This window comes from Danio rerio, chromosome 2, assembly GCF_052040795.2.
Source record: "Danio rerio strain M-AB ecotype USA chromosome 2, GRCz13ab, whole genome shotgun sequence".
NCBI classification, from domain to species: domain Eukaryota; kingdom Metazoa; phylum Chordata; class Actinopteri; order Cypriniformes; family Danionidae; genus Danio; species Danio rerio.
Window position 1 is genome coordinate 62637501 of NC_141022.1, and position 21509 is coordinate 62659009.

The window sequence follows — 21509 nt, forward strand, 5'->3', positions numbered from 1 at the left end:
GCTGTCGCCTCACAGCAAGAAGGTTGCTGGTTCGAGCCCTGACTGGGTTCTCCCCATGTTGGCGTGGGTTTCCTCCGGGTGCTCCGGTTTCCCCCACAGTCCAAACATATGCAATACAGGTGAATTGGGTAAGCTAAATTGTCCCTATTGTATGTGTGTGAAAGGGAGTGTATGGATGTTTCCCAGTGCTGGGTAGCAGCTGGAAGGGCAGCCACTGCGTAAAACATTTGCTGGATAAATTGGTGGTTCATTCCACTGTGGCAACCCCAGATTGATAAAGGGATTTAGCCGAAAAGAAATGAATGATTATGCATAGGAGATGTTGACAGATGTTTAATATCTCTGCCTCTGCTGATTTCACTTTTGTAAACATTATACAGTATCACTTTGTTTTATCTGCAGCTCCACTGACTGTAAAATGCTTCCACAAAGAACATGAAGGTTTTTTTTTTCTTTTGACTGGTGGAGGACCAAGAAATGGCTCAGCAGCACTCTCACTCTTTTTCATGGTGCCCAAATGTATTTGAGGAGTTTCAAGTTAATAAAAAGTGACGGGAAGCTATGCTAAGGTTAACTAGCCTATAGCATATATCTTGCTGTCTGCAAAAGACAGTAATTTAGACGTACCATATAACTCCCATAAGTGCATACTATTCGACACAACTGCAAAAGCATCGTTTTAACCTTTATAAACGAACGTTAATGTTACTCTGTCAACAGTCTATTGTCTGAATTACCGCGCTAACAGAGCTAACGTTGCGTAAACAGAGCACCCGATTGCAAACTTCAATAATGCAGCGTAATAGAATCCCGAACAAACTCCGCTTCAACTCGGCTACAAGTTTATAAACTGCATTTGGAACCCAATTAAGGTACAAAAATCTATTTAAAAAAATAGCGATGCAGTGAAGTATTTTTTTCGCTCAGCCGAGCCTTCTGTCTGTTGCTATGAAGCTTGTGTCAGACACCTCCGCCCCGCCCTCCCACTACTGACTGAGCGCGTCTGTCTCTCTCTCTCTTCTCTCTCTCTCTCTCTCTCTCTCTCTCTCTCTCTCTCTCTCTCTCTCTCTCTCTCGCTCCCACTCACTCACTCACTCACGCGGGCATGCACTGTGGTCTCATGAGGAAACGCAGCTTTTTGATATAGCATTTTTCTTGCTCCCGAATACAAATAATTTTTCAAGTATTTGTTCGAATCAAGTATTCGTAAAAACACGCTATTCGTGCCTTTCCGAATACCGTATTCGGGTTCGGCTCCACCCTTAATATATATATATATATATATATATATATATATATATATATATATATATATATATATATATATATATATATATATATAAATATATATATATATATATATATATATATATATATATATATATATATATATATATATATATAATGACCATAATATCATATATCATTATATATTTTTAATTTTGTTTAAATATATTTTAATTGAAAAAAAATTTATATAATATGTATGCATATTTGTATACTTACAATATTTAGTTTTAGTATATAGATTTTATTATATAGTAAATAAAAATGTATGTAGTTTTTTTTATATAGATTTTATTTATTTTATTTTATAAGTATTTTACAGTACTTTAGAAATACTCAAAAATGCATCTGTCAATGTTTTCAAACTATTATATTTGATTTACCAAACTCACACAAGTGGCAACTGCACATCTGTCACATCCATAACAGAGAGATGCCACATCCATAACGACACTTTTCCCTCATAAATGGGTAAATATTAAATAAATAAACTCAATCATTTTTGTTTTATAGTGAGCAACTCTTCTCCTTTTGATTATCATTGTGTCTTTTGGGTTGAGCAGTTTAATTCACAGAATTTCTACCAAGTGTGTTGTTGACTGGAAACTCACAGACTTTTTTTGTCACATCCATAATTCATGTTTACTTTCCTCATTTAAAGTATAAAACATGTTTACAGATTGGTCTTTTTCTCGTCCCTTAACTCTGTGGTCAGTTGTTCTGGAAAATATAAACAAAAGTTTCAATATAATGTTAACAAATACTTACTATGTGAATATATGTTTTGTGTTTTAATGTTTTGCGTGTGCGTGTGCGTGTGTGTGTGTATGTGTGTGCGCGTGCGTGCGTGCGTGTGTGTGTGTGTGTGCGCGTGTGTGTGTGTGGAATTTTATTTAAATAGATTTTATTTATTTATTTATTTTTAAATAGATTATATTTAATTAAATATTTTAATTCTTTAATTCAACAAAGATATATTTAGTTATATATATTTTATTAAATATTTTTTTGTTTTTGTTTTATTTTATTAAATATATTTTTTTAATTTTTTAAATAAACAGAGAAGTCGATCACATTTACATTTAGTCATTTAGGCTTTTGTCCAAAGTGACTTTAACAAGATGACCCAATAGGGGGGTTTATGCAGAAGTATGCAGAAGGACGTCTTAAATTAGTCAGTAACCTGGGTCAAACGCTTCCGGTGGGCTGTAGGCCGTTACACAATCGGCGCATTTAAGGTCTGTTTTCTTAAAATATCAACTATCAATGAACTCTGAATGGTATACGATATAAAGTGGGTCTCAGATTGTACAAGAAGCACTGCATTTAATAAAATTTTTCTGCGCCATATCTTTAAAATATGAACGTTTACTTTACACTAGTATTATCAATGGAGTGTCTGTGCTCATCGGCTGCTCCTGAAGGGCGTGCATGTGTGTGTGTAAACAGCGTTTTATCTCATTTACACTATAACAACTAAAGGAATGCTGAAGTCTATTAAACTGATTGTATTTTAATTACATTACAACATTGATGCTGTGAAAGGAACCTTATGAAATTGAAAAAAACTCTGTGAATCACTGGAGGTTTATCAGTACAGGAAGAAACACTGCATGTGCATACACTCATACACACAGCAAGTGCTGATTATACAGAAGAACTAGTTTGTGCTCAGAGGGTTTAGTGCTAGAGCGCTATTAAAATATATATACACACAATATTCTTGCTCATCATTGTTGGTTTGTATTGTAATGTGTGTGTTTTCTGGTCTGGTTTTCAGGTCCTTTCACAGACGTGGTCACTGCGAACCTGAAGCTCAAGAATCCGTCAGAGAGGAAAGTATGTTTCAAAGTGAAGACGACAGCGCCGCGCAGATACTGCGTACGACCCAACAGCGGCATCATCGACCCAGGAGCCACGCTCACCATCTCAGGCTAGTCATTCATCAGTTCATTCACAATTCATTCATTCCTAATCTACGACATTTACTCCTGAACTTGAATTTATTGAATGGGATAGCACCTTTCATTTTCGAGGGGGTCCCTAAAAAGTTCACAAATCAAACATGGTACAACACATGATAAAGTACATACACTTGACAAGACAAACAATCAAACAAGCAGCACACTCCACCTGAAACACTGCCCACAATCTGAAGCCTAAATAAGCAATGACATCTAATCAAAAGTACAAACAATTTGATATGCAAATAAAAAATAAACATTTAATTTGGAGCCAATATTAATAACATCCGCGCCCGCGAACCTGCGGCCACTTTCTGTAGAAATGCTGGGAACAAAAAAATAATTCTGTTGCACATGACGAAGCGAATATGATGATGTAAATGGAACAAAATAAGAAGGGAAATTAAAGTAAACACATTTAAAAAAAAACAAATACCAATGATGCTGTCTGCAGGACTTGGGTTGAAGCAAACCAAGTGTTTCGTATAATATACAATGATGGGTTCTATAAGGACATCTTAATACAAATCGACACAGAGAATTGAAGACAGTATTTAAAGGTTTTAAATTGATATCAGAGGTATTGTTATAGATAATATCAGCGTAATCAATAATAGAAAAAATTAATTGAGATCAATTTTTTTCTAACTTTAAATGAAAAACAATTAATAGAACGATAGAGAGAACCTAAGCACCGATATGACTTTTAATTATAAAATCAATATGGGGTTTAAAGGACAGTTCAGTATCGAGCCAAAGGCCTAGATATTTATATTCACTGACGTTAGACAACTGTGACCCGTCATCGAATCTAATGTTTATGTCTACTGAGAGAAACCGCTGAGATTTTTTTAACTCCATGCTACGAGACTTCTTTTTATTTAGTATAAGTTTGTTTTTATTGAACCATTCCTAAATTAAAGTGAAATCTAACTGCAAGGAAGATTGAACATATGAAATATCAGAGTGGGAGAAATAAATAACTATCGTCTGCATAAAGTTGAATCTGGCAGATTGAACAAAATGTAGGCAAATCATTAGAGGGCCATGAAGCCCCCTTGTTTCAGCAGGGTGTTTTCACACCTCTACTTTGGAAAAAGTCAGAAAAGTGGGCGTGTCCAGCTCTGTTTAGGGGGAGTGTCACGAGGAACTAAAGTGGGATGGTGTGGGAGTGTCTATTTGGGCACGCGCGAGTTTCAGAGTCAAAATACACACACACACAGGGAAGAAAGTGATGGTGTTTACATGGACATCTGTAGTCGAATTATTTGCCAAATTATTAAAGGGACAGACGAGTCTTCGCTGAGGCCATCTTCCAGCCTCCACCACGGTGACTGAAGCTCTGTACAAGACTTTTGGCCAGCGGAGAAATTAAAATGGTCGTGCCCAACTGAGTCTGGTTCTCTCAAGGTTTTTTTTTCTTCACTCCTATCAGGTGAAGTTTTTTCCCTCTCCGCTGTCGCCACTGCCTCTCATGGTTCAGGATTGGTAGAGCTACGCATCGATGAATTTGCTCTTCAGTGTTTGAACTCTCAGTAATGATTAAATCACACTGAACTGAGCTGAACTGAACTGAACTGAACTTAAACACTAAAACCTGAACCACACTGTTCCAGTTACTGAACCACACTGTTCCAGTTACTATGACCATTTATGTGAAGCTGCTTTGACACAATCTACATTGTAAAAGCGCTATACAAATAAAGCTGAATTGAAATGATTAAATGTTGGACTTTAACTGCAGTTTGGCTCTTTCATTCAGGGAATTCATTCATGTCCCTTGCAACAAACAAGATATTTTGTAACAAACAAGATACTTCACTCTGTGAAGGAAACTCATTTCACCTGCTTGTATCTGAGATCTTGTCCTTTCAGTCTTGACCCAAAGCTTATGAGCATAGGTGAGAGTAGGATCATAGAATGACCAGTAAATAAGAGCTTTGCCTTTCGGCTCAGCTCCTTCTTCACCACAACGGACCGATATATTATCTGCATTACTGCTGCCGCTGCACTAATCCGCCTGTCAATCTCACGTTACATCCTTCCCTCACTCCTGAACAAAACCCCAGGATACTATAACTCCTCCACCTGGGGTAAGGACTTCCTCCATCCTGGAGATGGCAAACCACCTTTTTCCGGTGGAGCACCATGGCCTCGGACTTTCTTAATATTCTTTTTTTTTTTTTTACCTTTTTTATTCTACTGTCTTGTTTTCATGATGAGATTCTTCTTTACTTTATTTAATAATCTGATTTATTTACTTGTTTTTGTTTTCAGATTGTTTTAAATATTGCTTATTATTATTTTTTAATATTCAATGACCCGAGAACAAAAGATGAGGAGTTTTGAAGTAATTTTGACTCTGAATTTTATAGTTTATCTATAAATGTGTGTGTGTGTGTGTGTGTGTGTGTGTGTGTGTGTGTGTGTGTGTGTTGATGTTTGTGTTTTTGTCACAGTTATGCTGCAACCGTTTGATTACGACCCCAATGAGAAAAGCAAACACAAGTTCATGGTACAGACCATCTTCGCCCCGCCGGCAGTCTCAGACACAGAAGCCATGGTGAGAGACCAGTGTGTGTGTCAGAGAATGTGTGTGTGTGTGAGAGTCTGTGAGTAAAGCCTCCTTTCCACCACAAACGACAAGCGGCAGTCCGGGAGCTGCATTGAGTTCCAATCATCTTCGTATGTGGAAAATTTGGGTCCGAATTGAGCTGCGGATCCGTTGAAATATTTGAACTCCTGCGGCTAGACCGTAAGCGATCTGCCGACCGGATATGATGTATTTCAGTGTTGTCCAAGCAGATCCGTGCACACAAGATGAGAAATAGTATTTTATTTGGTTATTTTTTGAATTATAAAAAGTCTATATTAAAGAAAAAACCTTTTCTGTTCATAAATGCATGTAAGAAAGTAATAAAAATATAGATTTTTAATGTTGTCTCCACATTCCCTCCAATATTTTAGCGGTCAATGAGTTTCTAGTATTTATTCATCCATTAAACAATGTAAACGCACCGAGAATAAAGGCTCTTGCTATTGCCCTTCTTTATTTTGGACACCGTGAGAATCAGCTTCTCCCCTATGGTGCACGGCAACACTGAAAATACTGTGCGACTGCCACAAGGGGGCGTATTCCGACAGTCGTGTCCAAATGTCATGTGCAGTGAAAAGGCGGCTTAAGAGAGTTTGTGTGTGGAAGTGTGTGAATGTGTGAGTGCGCGCGTGTGTGGAAGTGTGTGTATGTGAGAGTGCGCGCGTGTGTGTGGAAGTGTGTGTATGTGAGAGTGCGTGCGTGCGTGCGTGTGCGTGCGTGCGTGCGCGTCCGTGTGCGTGCGTGCGTGTGCGTGTGTGTGTGTGCGTGCGTGTGTGTGCGCGTGTGTGAGAGGGATCTGGATGCAGACCTGGTGCAGTGCAATCTGAGCTGCATCCAATGCTTTTTAATGCGCTCACCTAACCCCACCCCTAACCCTACACGTCACAGTGATGTCACTCACTCCATTGAGTGCATTGTGTCTGACATTGCATCGCTGAGTGATGCAATCTCAGCTTGCATCATAAAGGCTGCATCCAGATACTATTGGAGTACGTGAGAGACCATGTGTGTATATGTGTGTGAGAGTGTGTATGTGGGAGCATGTGCATGCGTGTGTGTGCGCATGAGTGTATGTGTATGTCAGTGTGTGTTCATCTGTTGTTCAGTGCTGTATTTCCACGTTGAGAGCAGCAGAGGGCAGCAAACACACAGTTTTCTCTCAGTGTGTGTTTAATGCAGTGCTCCTCCATCAGCTCTGAGTTGATTGTAATACAGTAAGTGTACAGTGAATGAAATCTGCAGTCTGTCAAAATCCAATCAGACTTATTATTTTAGTGCACGGGTTGTCATTTCTGGTCCTCGGCCCCCTACCCTGTGCATTCCTTACTTAACACACCTGATTCAGATCCATGAACTAATCCTCCCGTGTCAGATAAGAGGGACGGATCAAATGTGCATGGCGGGGGGCTGAGGACTGGAATTGAGGACCACTGTTTTGGTGTAGAGTTGTAGAAAGTGTTTTAATGAAATGAGCTGGAGTTTCCCACATGCAGGAGATGCACAGTACTGGAAAAATCCACATTTCAATATTGCATATTTCTATTAAAAATAAACATACAGTGCTCAGCATATACAAGTACACCCCTCACACATCTCTCTTTTCAATTCATATTGTTAATAGGAAGCTCTACACTGTTATATTTGTGCATATACATTAGATTGGTCAGTACTGAAGCCAAATCTGGAGCTTATCTAACAAAATAACTAACGATAACGCTCAAAACGCTAGTACAGCCACATTTATATGTTAGAGAAAAATATTAAAAACAAATTTAAAAAAAAGGAAAAATTACAAGAAGCAACAGAATGTAAAAGTTGAGTTGAAATTTTGTTAGTTGTAATTGTTTTTTTGCGATATTTTGCTTGAATATAATAGTTTTATCTTGCAATTTCTCCATATGGTTGGTGACTAAAGTATTATTGTAATAAATAAATCTGTTTAATAAATCTGCTTTGTTTAAATGCACCAAAACACACTGCCTATACTCACTGAGAAATGGAGGAACACGTTCATCTTCAAAAGGAGATGTGCTCAATTATGCTGAGCACTGTATGAATAACGCTGCTCACATCAAGACATCACAGTGCTGAGCTGTGTATGTAACCAAGACATGATAGTGTACACTGTAGGTGTGTGTGTGTATATATATATATGCATGCATGTATGTATGTATGTATGTATATACCCTCTCACACATGTACACTCACACACATATCTATGTGAGTTTTGTGGCTGTGTGTATGTCAGTGTGTGTGTGTGTGTGTGTGTGTGTATGTATGTATGCATGTACTGTATATATGGGAGTTTGTACGTGTGTGTGTGTGTGTGTGTGATCAGTTGCCCGTTTCTCGTGTGTTTCAGTGGAAAGACGCGAAACCCGATGAGCTCATGGATTCCAAACTCAGATGTGTGTTTGAGCTGCCGTCTGAAAACGATAAAGTGGTGAGTACTGCAGCTCACTCCACCCTGTGCGTGCGTGCTTACTCGTGTGTGTGTGTGTGTGTGTGTGTGTGTGTGTGTGTGTGTGTGTGTGTGTGTGTGTGTGTGTGTGTCAGAAACGCCTCCATCAGCATTGACACAGAGCTACAAGTTGTCTGTTATGTTCAAATTATGTTTCATCTGGTCAGACACATATTTTTCTGTGCATTTTTAACCGCAATAGTTTTAATAACTCCTGTTTTTGCAATGATGACAGCACACAATATTTGACTAGATTTTTTCCAGCATACTAGTGCAGCTTAAAGGGGTAGTATGTAAGTTTGACACCCAGTGGTTAAACCAGGTATTGCATTCCTGGATGAAAACACAAGCAAGCGCAGGTTGCCAGATTAATGACACCAACAGCAGTGTGCCTTACTGTCGAGCCTAAAGGCTGATTTCTCGCTGATTTAGGTCAAGTTCTGACTAAAAGCAGCAATATGCGATAGAACAGGGGTTCTCAACTGGTTTGGCCATGAGACCCACATTTTTGCCTTGTCATCAAGCCATGGCCCAAATTTTTAGGAACTATAATACAATTTTTGGAATTATAATTAGTTTGTATTTATTTGTTATCATACACAAGTAGTGACAGATAAAAAGACTTACAAATAAACACTATTTTACTGCTGTCATTTAACAAAATGTATCAAATTATAGAAATAATACAGAGTAAAAATGACAAATACTGTAAACAGTGGTTAGGGTAAGGATAGGTTCCGTTACCATGAACTAAACTGTTAATAAAACATATTGTCTGGTTTCTAAATGTCCTTTTAATTTAGACGATTTCGTGCTCTCTTGTGAGAGCACCTTACTTATGCTTCTTATGACACACTGAGGCTTTAAGTCTTTTTTGCCATCAATATATGTAAATCCATGCTTTACATATTCGGGGTCATACTTGCGCTTTGACCAACACAATCTCATGGCAATTCATAACTTTTTCATTTAGTGGCTAATTCGTATGATCTAATTCGTACAATTTAGTACGATTTGCTCATCCCCCAATGACGGTTGGGGTTAGGTGCCACCCCTCCTTTTAAAATCGTACCATTTCGTACGACAGAACTCGTACAAATTCGTACGAATAAGCCACTAAACTAGCAAAACGTAAAATACTTGCGTTTCCTCGTGAGATCAGGCTGGCTTTGACATATCTTTTGCTATAATTAAATGAAATTTCACATGTCAAACGGCAAAAATAAGTCAAAATAAGTTAAATTAAACTTTTGTTGTTATTTTGACCACACACTCCGCGACCCTCCGTGACTGTGATAGAAGAAATATTTTCCATATTAAAAGGAGTTTTTGTCCTAATCAACACCTGAAATGAACATATTAGAAACGGCGTCTATTTCTCACAGCTGAACAGCAGAAAACTGACAATCAGCTCAGGTACAGCTCATGTGCTTTATTCAGTGTTCAATGCTCATAATGTGAGTCTGAATGGCATTTTACAGGACATGCATTGCCATACTACTGAAAGCAGCAGCAGATAGTTCAGCTCAGATCTGAAAAATAAAAAGTCTGATATTGAACTGTGAGGTTTAATGTGTATTTATTAGATTATAAAGCTCAGCATTGTGCTGGAGTGCAGTGAGTGCACTATTCTGTGCTTCTGAATGGCTGTGTTTACATTTCATTTGTCATATTTACATTGTGTTTCGTCTGCTGCAAACAGCCAAACTGCTCATCTCTGCGTATCTCATCATGTAGCGTGTTTTTAGGACACGAGTTTACATTGTGTCACCTAATGTTTACATTCGCAATATTTATATTATTTGCTAATTAATAACCTCATGTGAAACTCTGAATCTGCGCCTCATTTCGGAGTCTGCTACTGTCCACCAGAGGTCACATTTTGTTCACGGACGCATGCTTTTAGAGCCTTCATGACTGAATGAATGAAATAGGCTGTTTTCCACCATCTGGCAACCCGGAGTGCTGAAATGATTTATTTATTCGACATGGACATCACAATTACTCTGGACAACCAAATGCATTTGTTTAAGTGTTTTAGCAATCTTGCTAATTCTCAACACCTGTCCACAGGGGGCTTAAACATTGAAAATATAATAAATGCATATACACATTACAATTCTTTACATAAAATTACTGAAGGCAAAAGCAAAGGCGACATGATCCGACAAACTAACAGTAGACTATATTTATATTTAAATATAATTGGCTGAACTGGCATTGGGCGGGTTAAATAATCAAAACAAAGACAGCCGTTCCAGCAAGTAACGCACATGTTCAAAGCTGAATATCTGACTTCAGCAGTGGTTTTCTGCATGTTTCTGAAATATCTGCACATATATAAGGGTATTTTTATGCTGTAGAATAAAATGTAAACTTAAATACAGCACCCTTAAAGTGACGTTTACTGGCTTTACTAGGTTAATTAGGCAAGTCATTGTCTAACAGTGGTTTGTTCTGTACATGATAAATTATAGACTGTCTTAAGGGGGCTAAAAATATTGACCACAGCAGATTAAAAAAAAAAAATTCCCAGCCAAACTTTCACCACAAGAAAATCATTATAGGAAATCATCTAAAAAACATTCGCACATTGTTTAACATGGTTTGGAAAACGTGAAAAATAGTTAAAGTTTCAGAGGAGTGCTAATAGTTTACATTCAATATAAATATGCAATTACATATAATTAAAAAATATTAATCAGTATGGCATCAAGATTTCTGTTTTAACATTATTGTGACGGTTAGGTTTAGAGTTGGGGTAATGGAAGATGGTAGTAAACTACAATTATTGGGTAATTTAAGAAAATAATACGAATATTCTCAACATCATTTCTATTTTTACATTACTGTGAGGGTTGAGTTTATGGTTGGGGTGGGGATAGACATTAATAAAATACAATTAATGGGTAATTTAAGAAAATAATATGAATATCCTAGTCATAATTACTGTTTCTACATTACTGTAAGGGGCTGAGTTTATGTTTGGGGTGGGGATAGACATTAATAAATTACAGATAATGGGTAATTTAATAAAATAACATGAGTTTTCTTGTATTATTAATGTTTTTACATTACTGTGAGGGTTGGGTGTAGAGTTGGGGTGGGGATATACATTAATAAATGACAATTAATGGGTAATTTAATAAGTAATATGAATATTCTTGTAGTAATGTTTGTTTTTACATTACTGTGAGGGTTGGGTTTAGGGTTGTGGTATGGAAGGACATTAATAAATTACAAATTAATGGATAATTTAATAAATAACATGATTTTTTTGTCAAAATGACTGTTTCATCATTACTCTTAACATTAACAAAATACAATTAATGGCTCATTTAATGAATAATATAAACAGTTTTAGTGTTAGACTAGTAAAAGACAGTTATTTTTTAATGTAATATCTAATAAAAATAGTTCTCATTAACGTCCGGCTGCAGCTGTATCTCTTCATGCGACCTGCCTTAGCAGTTGCTAGAAGGTATACACCTGCTGTCAGACAGACACACTGCTGATGTTACTTCCTGTTTGTTGCTGCTCCGCTTGGTGTGCAGTATTTGGAGAACTGGATTTCTGCCGCTCGGCTCTTCAGACGTCCTCCGTTTCCTCCTGGGGTCAGCAGCAGGAGCTCAGGGTCAGAGATCACAGAGGTCAGAGGTCAGCAATGTGAGAGTCAGAGCAGGCAGGACAGCAGAGCCTTCAGGAGGGTAGGTCAGAGGTCAGCAGGACAGAGCACATCCATAAACAAACACTGAGCGCCGCTGTAATGATGGAAAGGACTGAACTGAATCACTTAAGATGTTGGCGTGTTTTACCCACAGTGCTCTGTCAGACAGGTGATGTCATCAAGATGTGCATCATTTCCTGCTCAATCAATAGCCGCAGTTTCACTGTCAGGCCAGTGTGAGCCAGAGCTCTTATCGGGCCGGGCTAATAGCACAGGAGCTTGAGCAGTGGGCGTTTCCACTGCCAGGCTAATGACCTGCCGTGCAACATGGAAACCTCATCCCAGAACACCCCCACAAAGCAAACGTCACACAACCTGTGCACAAAGAAATATCACTTATAAATTAAATCTGCTTTATTATGTTATGCAACAGCCTTGCGTTTAAAAGAATACATAAAGGCGATCATAAGCAGAATGACCCCTAGCCTATGAGGTGTTTTATGGAATATTTTTAATTGACCAGTAGCTTCCCCCCCCCCCTTATTTATTTATGTTTTGGTACATGTACTTGTGCGTGATCAGAAAACTAGTGTAATGGCGGCACACCATCTTTACCAGACTTTACCAAACTCTGCCTCTGCTTTCACTTCGCCCTGACGTAGGGCTGCTCGATTTTGGAAAAAATCATAATCACGATTATTTTGGTCATAATTGTAATCACGATTATTCAAAACGATTATCAGTTGAAGTCAAAATAATCAGCGCTCCTGAGAATTTAGTTTTTTTTAATAAATATTTCCCAAATTATGTTAAACAGAGCAAGAAATTTTAACTGTATTTCCTCTAATATTTTTTTTCTTCTGGAGAAAGTCTTATTTGTTTTATTTTTGCTAGAATTAAAGCAGGTTTAAATATTTTGAAACCCATTTTAAGGTCAATATTATTATCCCCCTTAAGCTATATATGTTTGATTGTCTGCAGAAGAAACTACTGTTATACAATGCCTTGCCTAATTACTGTAATTAAGCTTTTGAATTGCACTTTAATCTGAATGCTTGTATTTTGAAAAACATCTAGTAAAATGTTATGTACTGTCATCATAGCAAAGATAAAACAAATCAGTAATTAGACATGAGATATCAAAACTATCATGTTCAGAAAAAAAACTTCTTTCCATTAAACAGAAATTGGGGGAAAAGGGTTGCTAATATTCAGGAGGGCTAATAATTCTGACTACAACTGTATATATATACAGTTATTTCCACCCTGCAAAGGAAAGAGAAATAAATACAGTAGAATAAAAATATGAAACAAACTGTGATTTAAGCATCTTCACCCTAAGAAAAACGCTTTAGCTGCAAAATCCTTCAATCAAGAGCAGCGAGGAATTTTCTCATCGTTAGATTAATGATAAAATAGGCGGCAGCATTTCGCACTGCCACTTTAATGCTTTCTCTTTCGCGTGTCTTTTGATTTTCAACTCGTTTGTTTATTATGCAAATGAGGGTTAATATGAATAATCACTAATCACCATGTTTTGACACCTATTTGACCATTAAAGCGCTGATGTTAAGATGACTTTAGATGTCTGCGCTCCTCTGCTCGTCTCATTGTGCGAATGAGACCGAATGCTGACCGTGTGCTTATGTGTGTGCGCGTGTTGCACACACACATAAGCACGCGGTCTTTGGCACTTTTGGTTTATGATGCAATAATCGTTTATCTCGATTAATGGTTTTTCATAATCGTTAGAAGCCATAAACGAAATCGGATTTTCGATTAATTGCACAGCCCTACCCTGACGCTAGGCTTCGGCGGTAATACGGTAATATGGTATACCGCGGGATCTAAAAATAGCAACGGTGTCAGTTCTAATACAGTCATAAAAAACAATTCACTAAAGTAGGAGACAAGCATTAAATAATAAATATTATTTATTTAATGTCTACAAATGAGTATGCGTGATTGTCATGACGGGACAGTGTGGAGGAGAGAGAGGTGAGGGAAGATTCGAGTCACGCACCAAGTCACCTGCTGTGTGTGTGTGTGTGTGTGTGTGTGTGTGTGTGTGTGTGTGTGTGTGTGTGTGTGTGTGTGTGTGTGTGTGTGCGTGTGTGCGTGCGTGTGTGCGTGTGCGTGTGCGTATGCGTGTGCGTGTATGAATGAGAGAGAGAGAGACACACACACACACACACAGACAGCATCCACGTGGATGCACGCGTGCTCGCTTGCTCGGAAGCGATACTGTAAGACCGCGCGACCGCTCCCTTTTAAGTTACTGACCGCTCCTGCGCTTTATTCGGAAACACACACACACACACACACACACACACACACACACACAGAGAGAGAGAGAGAGAGAGAGAGAGCAAGCGCGCGTGGTGCTGTGCGTCTCTCTCTCTCCCTCTCGCTTGCTCGCTCGCTCTGTTTGTGTGTGTGTGTGTGTGTGAGAGAGAGTGTGGTGCTGTGCGTCTCTCTCGCTCTCTCTGTGTGTGTGTCAAACGCAGATCTCTAATACAAACAAGATAAACAGGTGACCGCGAACCTCAGGTCGCCCTACGTCATGTTTTTTTATTATGCACGGTAATACCTGATACCGGGGTAAAATAGGGAGGAGGTTTGACGGTATCAAAATTTGGCTACCGCCCTAGCCTACTTGACACCCTAGCTGGCTCACTTTGGCCCAAGGTATTCAGCTTTCCCAAAAAGACCAGCCCCAAGGAAGCCCTACTTTGGCCCGATCAGGCCCTGGAAGTGATAGCTACTCTCACACTAGCTCACTCGCTTCAGGCACGACAGTGGAAACGCCGCTATTAGCTGTACCCTCAGGCTAGGCCAAAGTAGATTGAAGTAATTGTAATGCAAATAACATTGTAAAATCAACAAATTCTAGTGTTTAATGTGTCTACATGTCTGCATGTGTCTAGTGTCTACATGTAAATGTAAAGGTTTGCAGAAAAGCCTTGAAATCAGCATCAGAATGAGCTTTATTTGCCAAGTGTGCACAAATACACAGAGACTGACTTGGGTTCAGGAGTCCAGGGTACACACAAATCAACACAAGCGGACAGAAGGTATTTAAATAAGCGAGAAATATAGTAAACAATATTCAAAGGGGGGCTAATAATTCTGACTTCAACTATATAGTGCTCAGCATTTGTGAGTACATCCCTCACAAATTCTATAGGGTGCTTTACAAACACATATTTATTATATTTTATATGCTCCTTGCTTTTTTCAACTATAATAATTTACATTTAGTCATTCAGCAGACGCTTTTATCCAAAGCGACTTACAAATGAGGACAAGGAAGCAACTTACACAACTATAAGAGCAACAATGAAGAAGTGCTGTAGGCAAGTTTCAGGTCTGTAAAGTGTAAGAAGCAAAACATCAGTAGTTTTTTTTTTTCTTTCAATTTATTTTATGTAGTTAGCAGTGGAGCCAGAGAGGCAATTGCAGATTAGGAAGGGAAGTGGAGACTAAATAGTTGAGTTTTTAGTGGTTTCTTGAAGACAGCGAGTGACTCTGCCGTTCTGATGCAGTTAGGGAGTTCATTCCACCAACTGGGCAGATTGAATGCGAGAGTTCGGGAAAGTGATTTCTTCCCTCTTTGGGATGAACCACGAGGCGACGTTCATTCACAGAACGCAAGTTTCTGGAGGACACATACATCTGCAGAAGTGAGAGCAGATAAGAAGGAGCAAAGCCAGAAGTCTCTTTGTAAGCAAACATCAGAGCAACTGGCAGCCAGTGCAAACGGATGAGCAGCGGAGTGACATGTGCTCGTTTAGGTTCATTGAAGACCACTCGTGCTGCTGCGTTCTGGAGCAGCTGAAGAGGCTTGATAGAGTTAGCTGGGAGCCCGGCTAGTAGAGAGTTGCAATAGTCCAGTCTGGAGAGAACAAGAGCTTGAACAAGGAGTTGAGCTGCATGTTCAGATAGGAAGGGTCGGACCTTTCTGATGTTGTAATCACTAGTTGTTTAGATTTTGTTGCTGGTAAAGGAATATTCTACTGTGTGAACCTCAGATATGTGAGTGTGTGTGTTTTTTCTATTGTTTTATAATATAATGATCACATGGTGTTATTTTTGTTGCATGTAAAGGAATATTCTTCAGTGTTTACTCTGGTGTGTGTGTGTGTGTCCTCTAGAATGAGGTGGACTCTGCGTGTAAAGTGCCCGTCCTGAACTCCTCTAAAGCGGACGGTCTGCTGTCGGTGAAGCCTCTGTCTGGAGCTCACGATGACTCTGAGATGCGGAGGATCCTGGAGGACTGCAAACGCCTGCAGACGGAGCTCAGCAAACTGCACGACGAGAACCGCCAGCTCAAGGTGTGTATATGTTACAGCACAGCACACATATGTGTCTTAAGACCTATTTCAACCCGGTTGTGTGTCAGCAGTAGTGTTTATGAGAATCGGACAGAGGACTCATCGCTTGCGCTCCATGTTTTTGTCCAGTTGAGCGCTGTGCAGCTTCAGGTCTGATCATCATTACTAAAGTGATCAATAACTGTCACATTTGTATTTGTGGAAATCTAACACTACTGTTGGATATGTGTTTGTTTTCTGATAAGAGAAATATTTTCGTTTTAGACAGGCTATTGTCGACTCCCCACAGTCATGGCTCTAATATAATTTTTTTTACTGTCGCCATACAAAACTCTCAGTGAAATGTACTTTAAGTTATTAAGAATCTGTTCAATCTGTACAATTAAGTATTCACTTATATAAATTATAAAACTGTATATGGATTAATAATTTATAGTCATTAATTTTAGGATTGGCAAAAATATCTCGGAAATAATTTTTTGTTTCTGCCAAGTTTTTCGCGGACCCTCTAGCGCTCTCTTGCGGCCCACCAGGGGTCCAGACCACTGCTTTCCTCCGCTGAACTAAATAAATAACAAAACGTGACTATGAAAAATAATATCCACTACCTGCTACAAAAATAAACAAAGTCTCAAAATAAACAAGCGAAGCAAAAATAGTTAACCGATTAAGAAAAGATAATCAAAAAGTTAACGAACACATTACACTGAAAAGAGCACCATGCGGATTAATCCTGGCATTCGCAGAGCACCGCAAGCCAGACATCTTGAGAGCGAGAGAGTGATGTCATCGTCGTCATCCAATCCGGAAGAGCCGTTTGTAAACTCCACCTACAACTCAAACAAGCGCAGAAAGCACACGACCACAGCAAATAAATAAATAAATGATTGAAATAAATAAACACAGACCAGCGTAACAATGGCATTATTGTTATTACTATTATTATTACTATTGTTATTATTATTATTATTATTGTTATTATTATTGTTATTATTATTATTATTATTATTATTATTGTTATTGTTAATATTATTGTTATTATTAATATTATTATTGTTATTGTTGTTATTGTTATTATTATTGTTGTTATTATTATTGCTGTTATTATTATTATTGTTATTATTATTTTTATTATTGTTGTTGTTATTATTGTTATTATTATTGTTATTATTATTATTATTGTAATTATTGTTATTGTTATTATTATTATTGTTATTATTATTGCTATTGTTATTAATATTGTTATTGTTATTATTATTGTTGTTGTTGTTATTATTATTATTGTTGTTGTTATTATTATTGTTATTGTTATTATTATTGTTGTTGTTGTTGTTGTTATTAATATTGTTATTATTATTGTTGTTATGATTGTTATTGTTGTTATTATTGTTATTGTTATTATTGCTATTAATATAAATATTTTATTGCTTTTACTGCTATTCGGGCTTTATATAATATTGTATTATATTATTGCCACTATTCATATTAATATTATTAGTGCTGGTGTTATAATTAGTATTGCTGTTAATATTAATATAATTATTGCTGGTGTTATAATTAGTGTTGCTGTTAATATTAATATTGCTGGTGTTATAATTAGTGTTGCTGTTAATATAATTATTGCTGGTGTTATAATTAGTGTTGCTGTTAATATTATTATTGCTGGTGTTGTAATTAGTGTTGCTGTTAATATTAATATTGTTATTGTTGTGTCCAGGATGAGGGACTGCGGCTGCGGCGGCTCCAGCCACGCACTGATCATGTGTCCAGCAACAGCAGCACGTCTGTGGGCCGTGACTCTGTGTCTGGCTCCCTGCCCTCGCTGCTGGTGGTCATCGCCGCCATCTTTATCGGCTTCTTCCTGGGGAAATTCATCCTGTAGAGCGTCTCAAATCACGAACTGAAGCTGCGTCTTCCCTCCAGACAAACTCCACGCGTTTTACTAAAACTCAGTGTTTTTAACCGGACGGACGGACGCGAGCCAGCGACACGTGCCTCCTTCCATGTACATTCGTTCTTCTTCTGTTCCTAACAATACCAACGCAGACTGTTTTATTACTGTAATTATCATTAATTAATTATTATTATTATTATTATTATTCATGTACTTTCTCTCAGAACAGCATTTATCCACACAGATGTTCACTCTACTGTCTCATATTAGACGACGTTGAAGAAATAAAAACAGACCAAAAAATACTGAAAGCCTCCTCGCTTGATTGTGTGGTTCTGTTTTGATTATTTGCTCATTTTTTCATCTGATTTTTACTGGATTAAAAATGATGATGCTGAGGAAAATATGGTTTAATTGGCATTTATTTAATTAAAAACTCAACACTTTTGAGCTGCTGAAATACTTAAGGTTTACTAATTATATATATATATCACACTTACCGGCCACTTTATTAGGTACACCTTACTAGTACAGGGTTGGACCCCATTTTGTCTTCAGAACAGCCTTAACCCTTCAGATTCAACAAGCTACTGGAAATATTCCTCAGAGATTTTGCTCCATATTGTCATGATAGCATCACACAGTTGCTGCAGATTTGTCGGCTGCTCATCCATGATGCCAATCTCCCGTTCCACCACATCCCAAAGCTGCTCTATTGGATTGAACTCTGGTAACTGTGGAGGCCATTTGAGTACAGTGAACTCATCGTCATGTTCAAGAAACCAGTCTGAGATGATTGAGCTTCATGACATGCTGCGTTATCCTGCTGGAAGTAGCCATCAGAAGATGGAGACACTGTGCTCATAAAGGGATGGACATGGTCAGCAGCAGTACTCAGGTAGGCTGTGGCGTTGATGCTCAATTGGTACTAATGGACCCAAAGTGTGCCAAGAAAATATCCCATTCTGGACCTGGAGTATTCTGGAGCATTCTCTGTAAACCCTAGAGATGGTTGTGCATGAAAATCCCAGTAGATCAGCAGTTTCTGAAATACTCAGAGCAGCCCGTCTGATTAAAAATTTGCATTAATGAGCAGTTGGACAGGTGTACGTAATAAAGTGGCCGGTGAGTGTATGTATCAAAGTACTTGTAACCATTTCTGTATATTCAATCTAGTAATAATTGATATATCGACCACATGTTAAACACTTTACACAATGCAAATTATTAGTCTAGATGTTCTTCAAGACACTAGTGTTCAGCTTAAAGAGACATGTAAAGGCTTCACTAGGGTAATCAGGGTAAAGTCAGGGTAATTAGGCAAGTCATTGTATAACTGTGGTTTGTTCTGGAGACAATCCAACACTAATATTGCTGAAGGGGTGATTAATATTGAGCTTAAAATGGCTTTTATAAAAATAAAACAAATAAGACTTTCTGCAGAAGAACAAATATTACTGTTTTTTCCAATTGTTCACACACATTTTCTGTAAGCAGGTCTCATATTGTCAGATCTCTACACACAAACCACAAAACACACACACACACATTGGACAAAACTCTTCAATTCTTCTGCAAAATGAAACTCTACGTTCAAAACAGTGTGATTTCTTCTCAAAATGGCATTTTGTTTACAAATGACACACAAGCCATCACATCAATAGACATTTATAAGAACAGTTGCACACTGATGTGCTGAATGTAAAACACTATGAACACTTCTTCTCCATTCATCATAATGACCTACTGTCAGCCTTATTCTGTTCAGTGTTACACTTACTACAGACATACATAAGCCTTCATAAGTGCACTGTAAAATATTACAGAATATTGTTTTATACAAAACAAACAAATACCAAGTATATTTCACTGTATTTTCCCCACAAAAACTGTGTACACAGTGTTCATCCCAACCAACACAAAGTTGCACATAACATGGTCCACATACCTTCAACAGAAGTATTTACTGAATACAGTTACAGTCAAGAAATACAATAAAATAAAAGCAGCTATACTGCATCCTCTTTTCTGTTTTGGTCTGGCCAAGTAGCAAGGTAATCGTCACCTTGCATGGCGAATCCAGCCATGAGAAGCATCAACTGCTATAGCTTGGAGAAGGGTATACATGTGTGTGTGTGTGTGTGTGTGTGTGTGTGTGTGTGTGTGTGTGTGTGGATTTCGGTCACACACTTTACATCTCCAGGCAGAAAAAAAAAATCTTCAACAGGTTTGAGGAATGGAGAATATGGAGGGAGATAAACCACTAAAAACATGTGTGGGCAGTGAACCAGTTACGAACCAGATGAGCTCTGATTTCTAAATTACATCTCTGTGTGACAGGTGTTTACTCATGTGATGAGTTAGTATGCTGAGTAGGACAACTGACTTTACAATTGTGAATGACAGTGTGTTCCTTGTGAAAACAAGAGATTTTCCGCATGAAAACTGTGTAAAATGCAGAGAATTGTGTGTTGTGTTTTGAAAAAAGTGATTTAAATCTGCAATTTGAGTGTAAAGCAGGAATTGTGCTTGTAGTTTAGCAGAATTGGTTCAGGGGGTTGGTGCATCAGTTACATGTAGGGATGTAACGGTATCAGAATTTCACGGTATGATTATACCTCGGTATGAATGTAACGGTAAAGTTTATTGAATAATTTACAGGAAAAACAAAACTAATGAAAAGACTCGAAAAAAGTGCCAAAAGTGTTTATTTACTTTAGCACTGAACATATCAATGACACAAATCAGCCGTCTATCTGTAAGCTTCCACACAGGAACTTCAATTTTTCAATTTTAATAACAAAAAACTATAAAACCATATAAAAAAAATAAAGTTTCAATTTAGTTTTGTTGAAAACTCATCACATTCAACATTTAATCACTCACTCACTCAGATAGAGATGGGTTTTTAAGGAAAATGATCATATAACTATAATCTGGTGAAAGCTGGGATGTCTGGGCATGTCCCCTGCAACAGAAAATAAACCCCTCTCATTTGGGACTGAGGTTTCTGGGACAGAGAGATATGATTTAGAAAAGGTTGACAGCAGTGGGTAACGGTCTGCATTGTCTTTCCCCCACTTGAGAGGACAAGTCATGAGTGAGATAGAGGTCTCTGTACGGTACAAGTCAATGTCTGCATCAATCTAACAAGTGTGCTGTGTTCTGCAGTCCCCATGACTGTTATTAGTCGTGATCCCTGACTTATATTTCACCACAGTCTGGCAGTGCCTGCATACTGTTTTTGTCCTTGTCACCTTTTCTCCTTTTTCGTATCTTTTTAGAGAGAAACCGAAATGCTTCCAC

General features: G+C 38.0%; 1 protein-coding gene and 1 long non-coding RNA gene across 3 annotated transcripts in view; one reads left to right on the plus strand and one right to left on the minus strand.

Moving 5' to 3' along the window:
• Positions 1 to 18508, plus strand: part of vapal (VAMP (vesicle-associated membrane protein)-associated protein A, like) — a 56155-nt gene extending 37647 nt beyond the window's left edge. The window contains exons 2-7 of one of the 2 annotated variants that reach the window (XM_087239247.1): positions 3068 to 3220; positions 5711 to 5814; positions 8210 to 8290; positions 11863 to 12015; positions 16130 to 16309; positions 18027 to 18508. In XM_087239247.1, coding sequence (XP_087095373.1) covers positions 3068 to 3220; positions 5711 to 5814; positions 8210 to 8290; positions 11863 to 12015; positions 16130 to 16309; positions 18027 to 18191 — 836 coding nt within the window. In that variant the 3' untranslated portion in view covers positions 18192 to 18508. 2 annotated transcript variants of the gene reach the window in all.
• LOC147846602 (uncharacterized) lies at positions 5422 to 8210 on the minus strand. The gene is made up of 2 exons (XR_015479242.1): positions 7263 to 8210; positions 5422 to 7003 (listed from the first exon to the last, which is right to left on the minus strand). It is a non-coding gene; the product is annotated as an uncharacterized LOC147846602 (long non-coding RNA).
• Positions 18509 to 21509: the final 3001 nt, after the last annotated feature.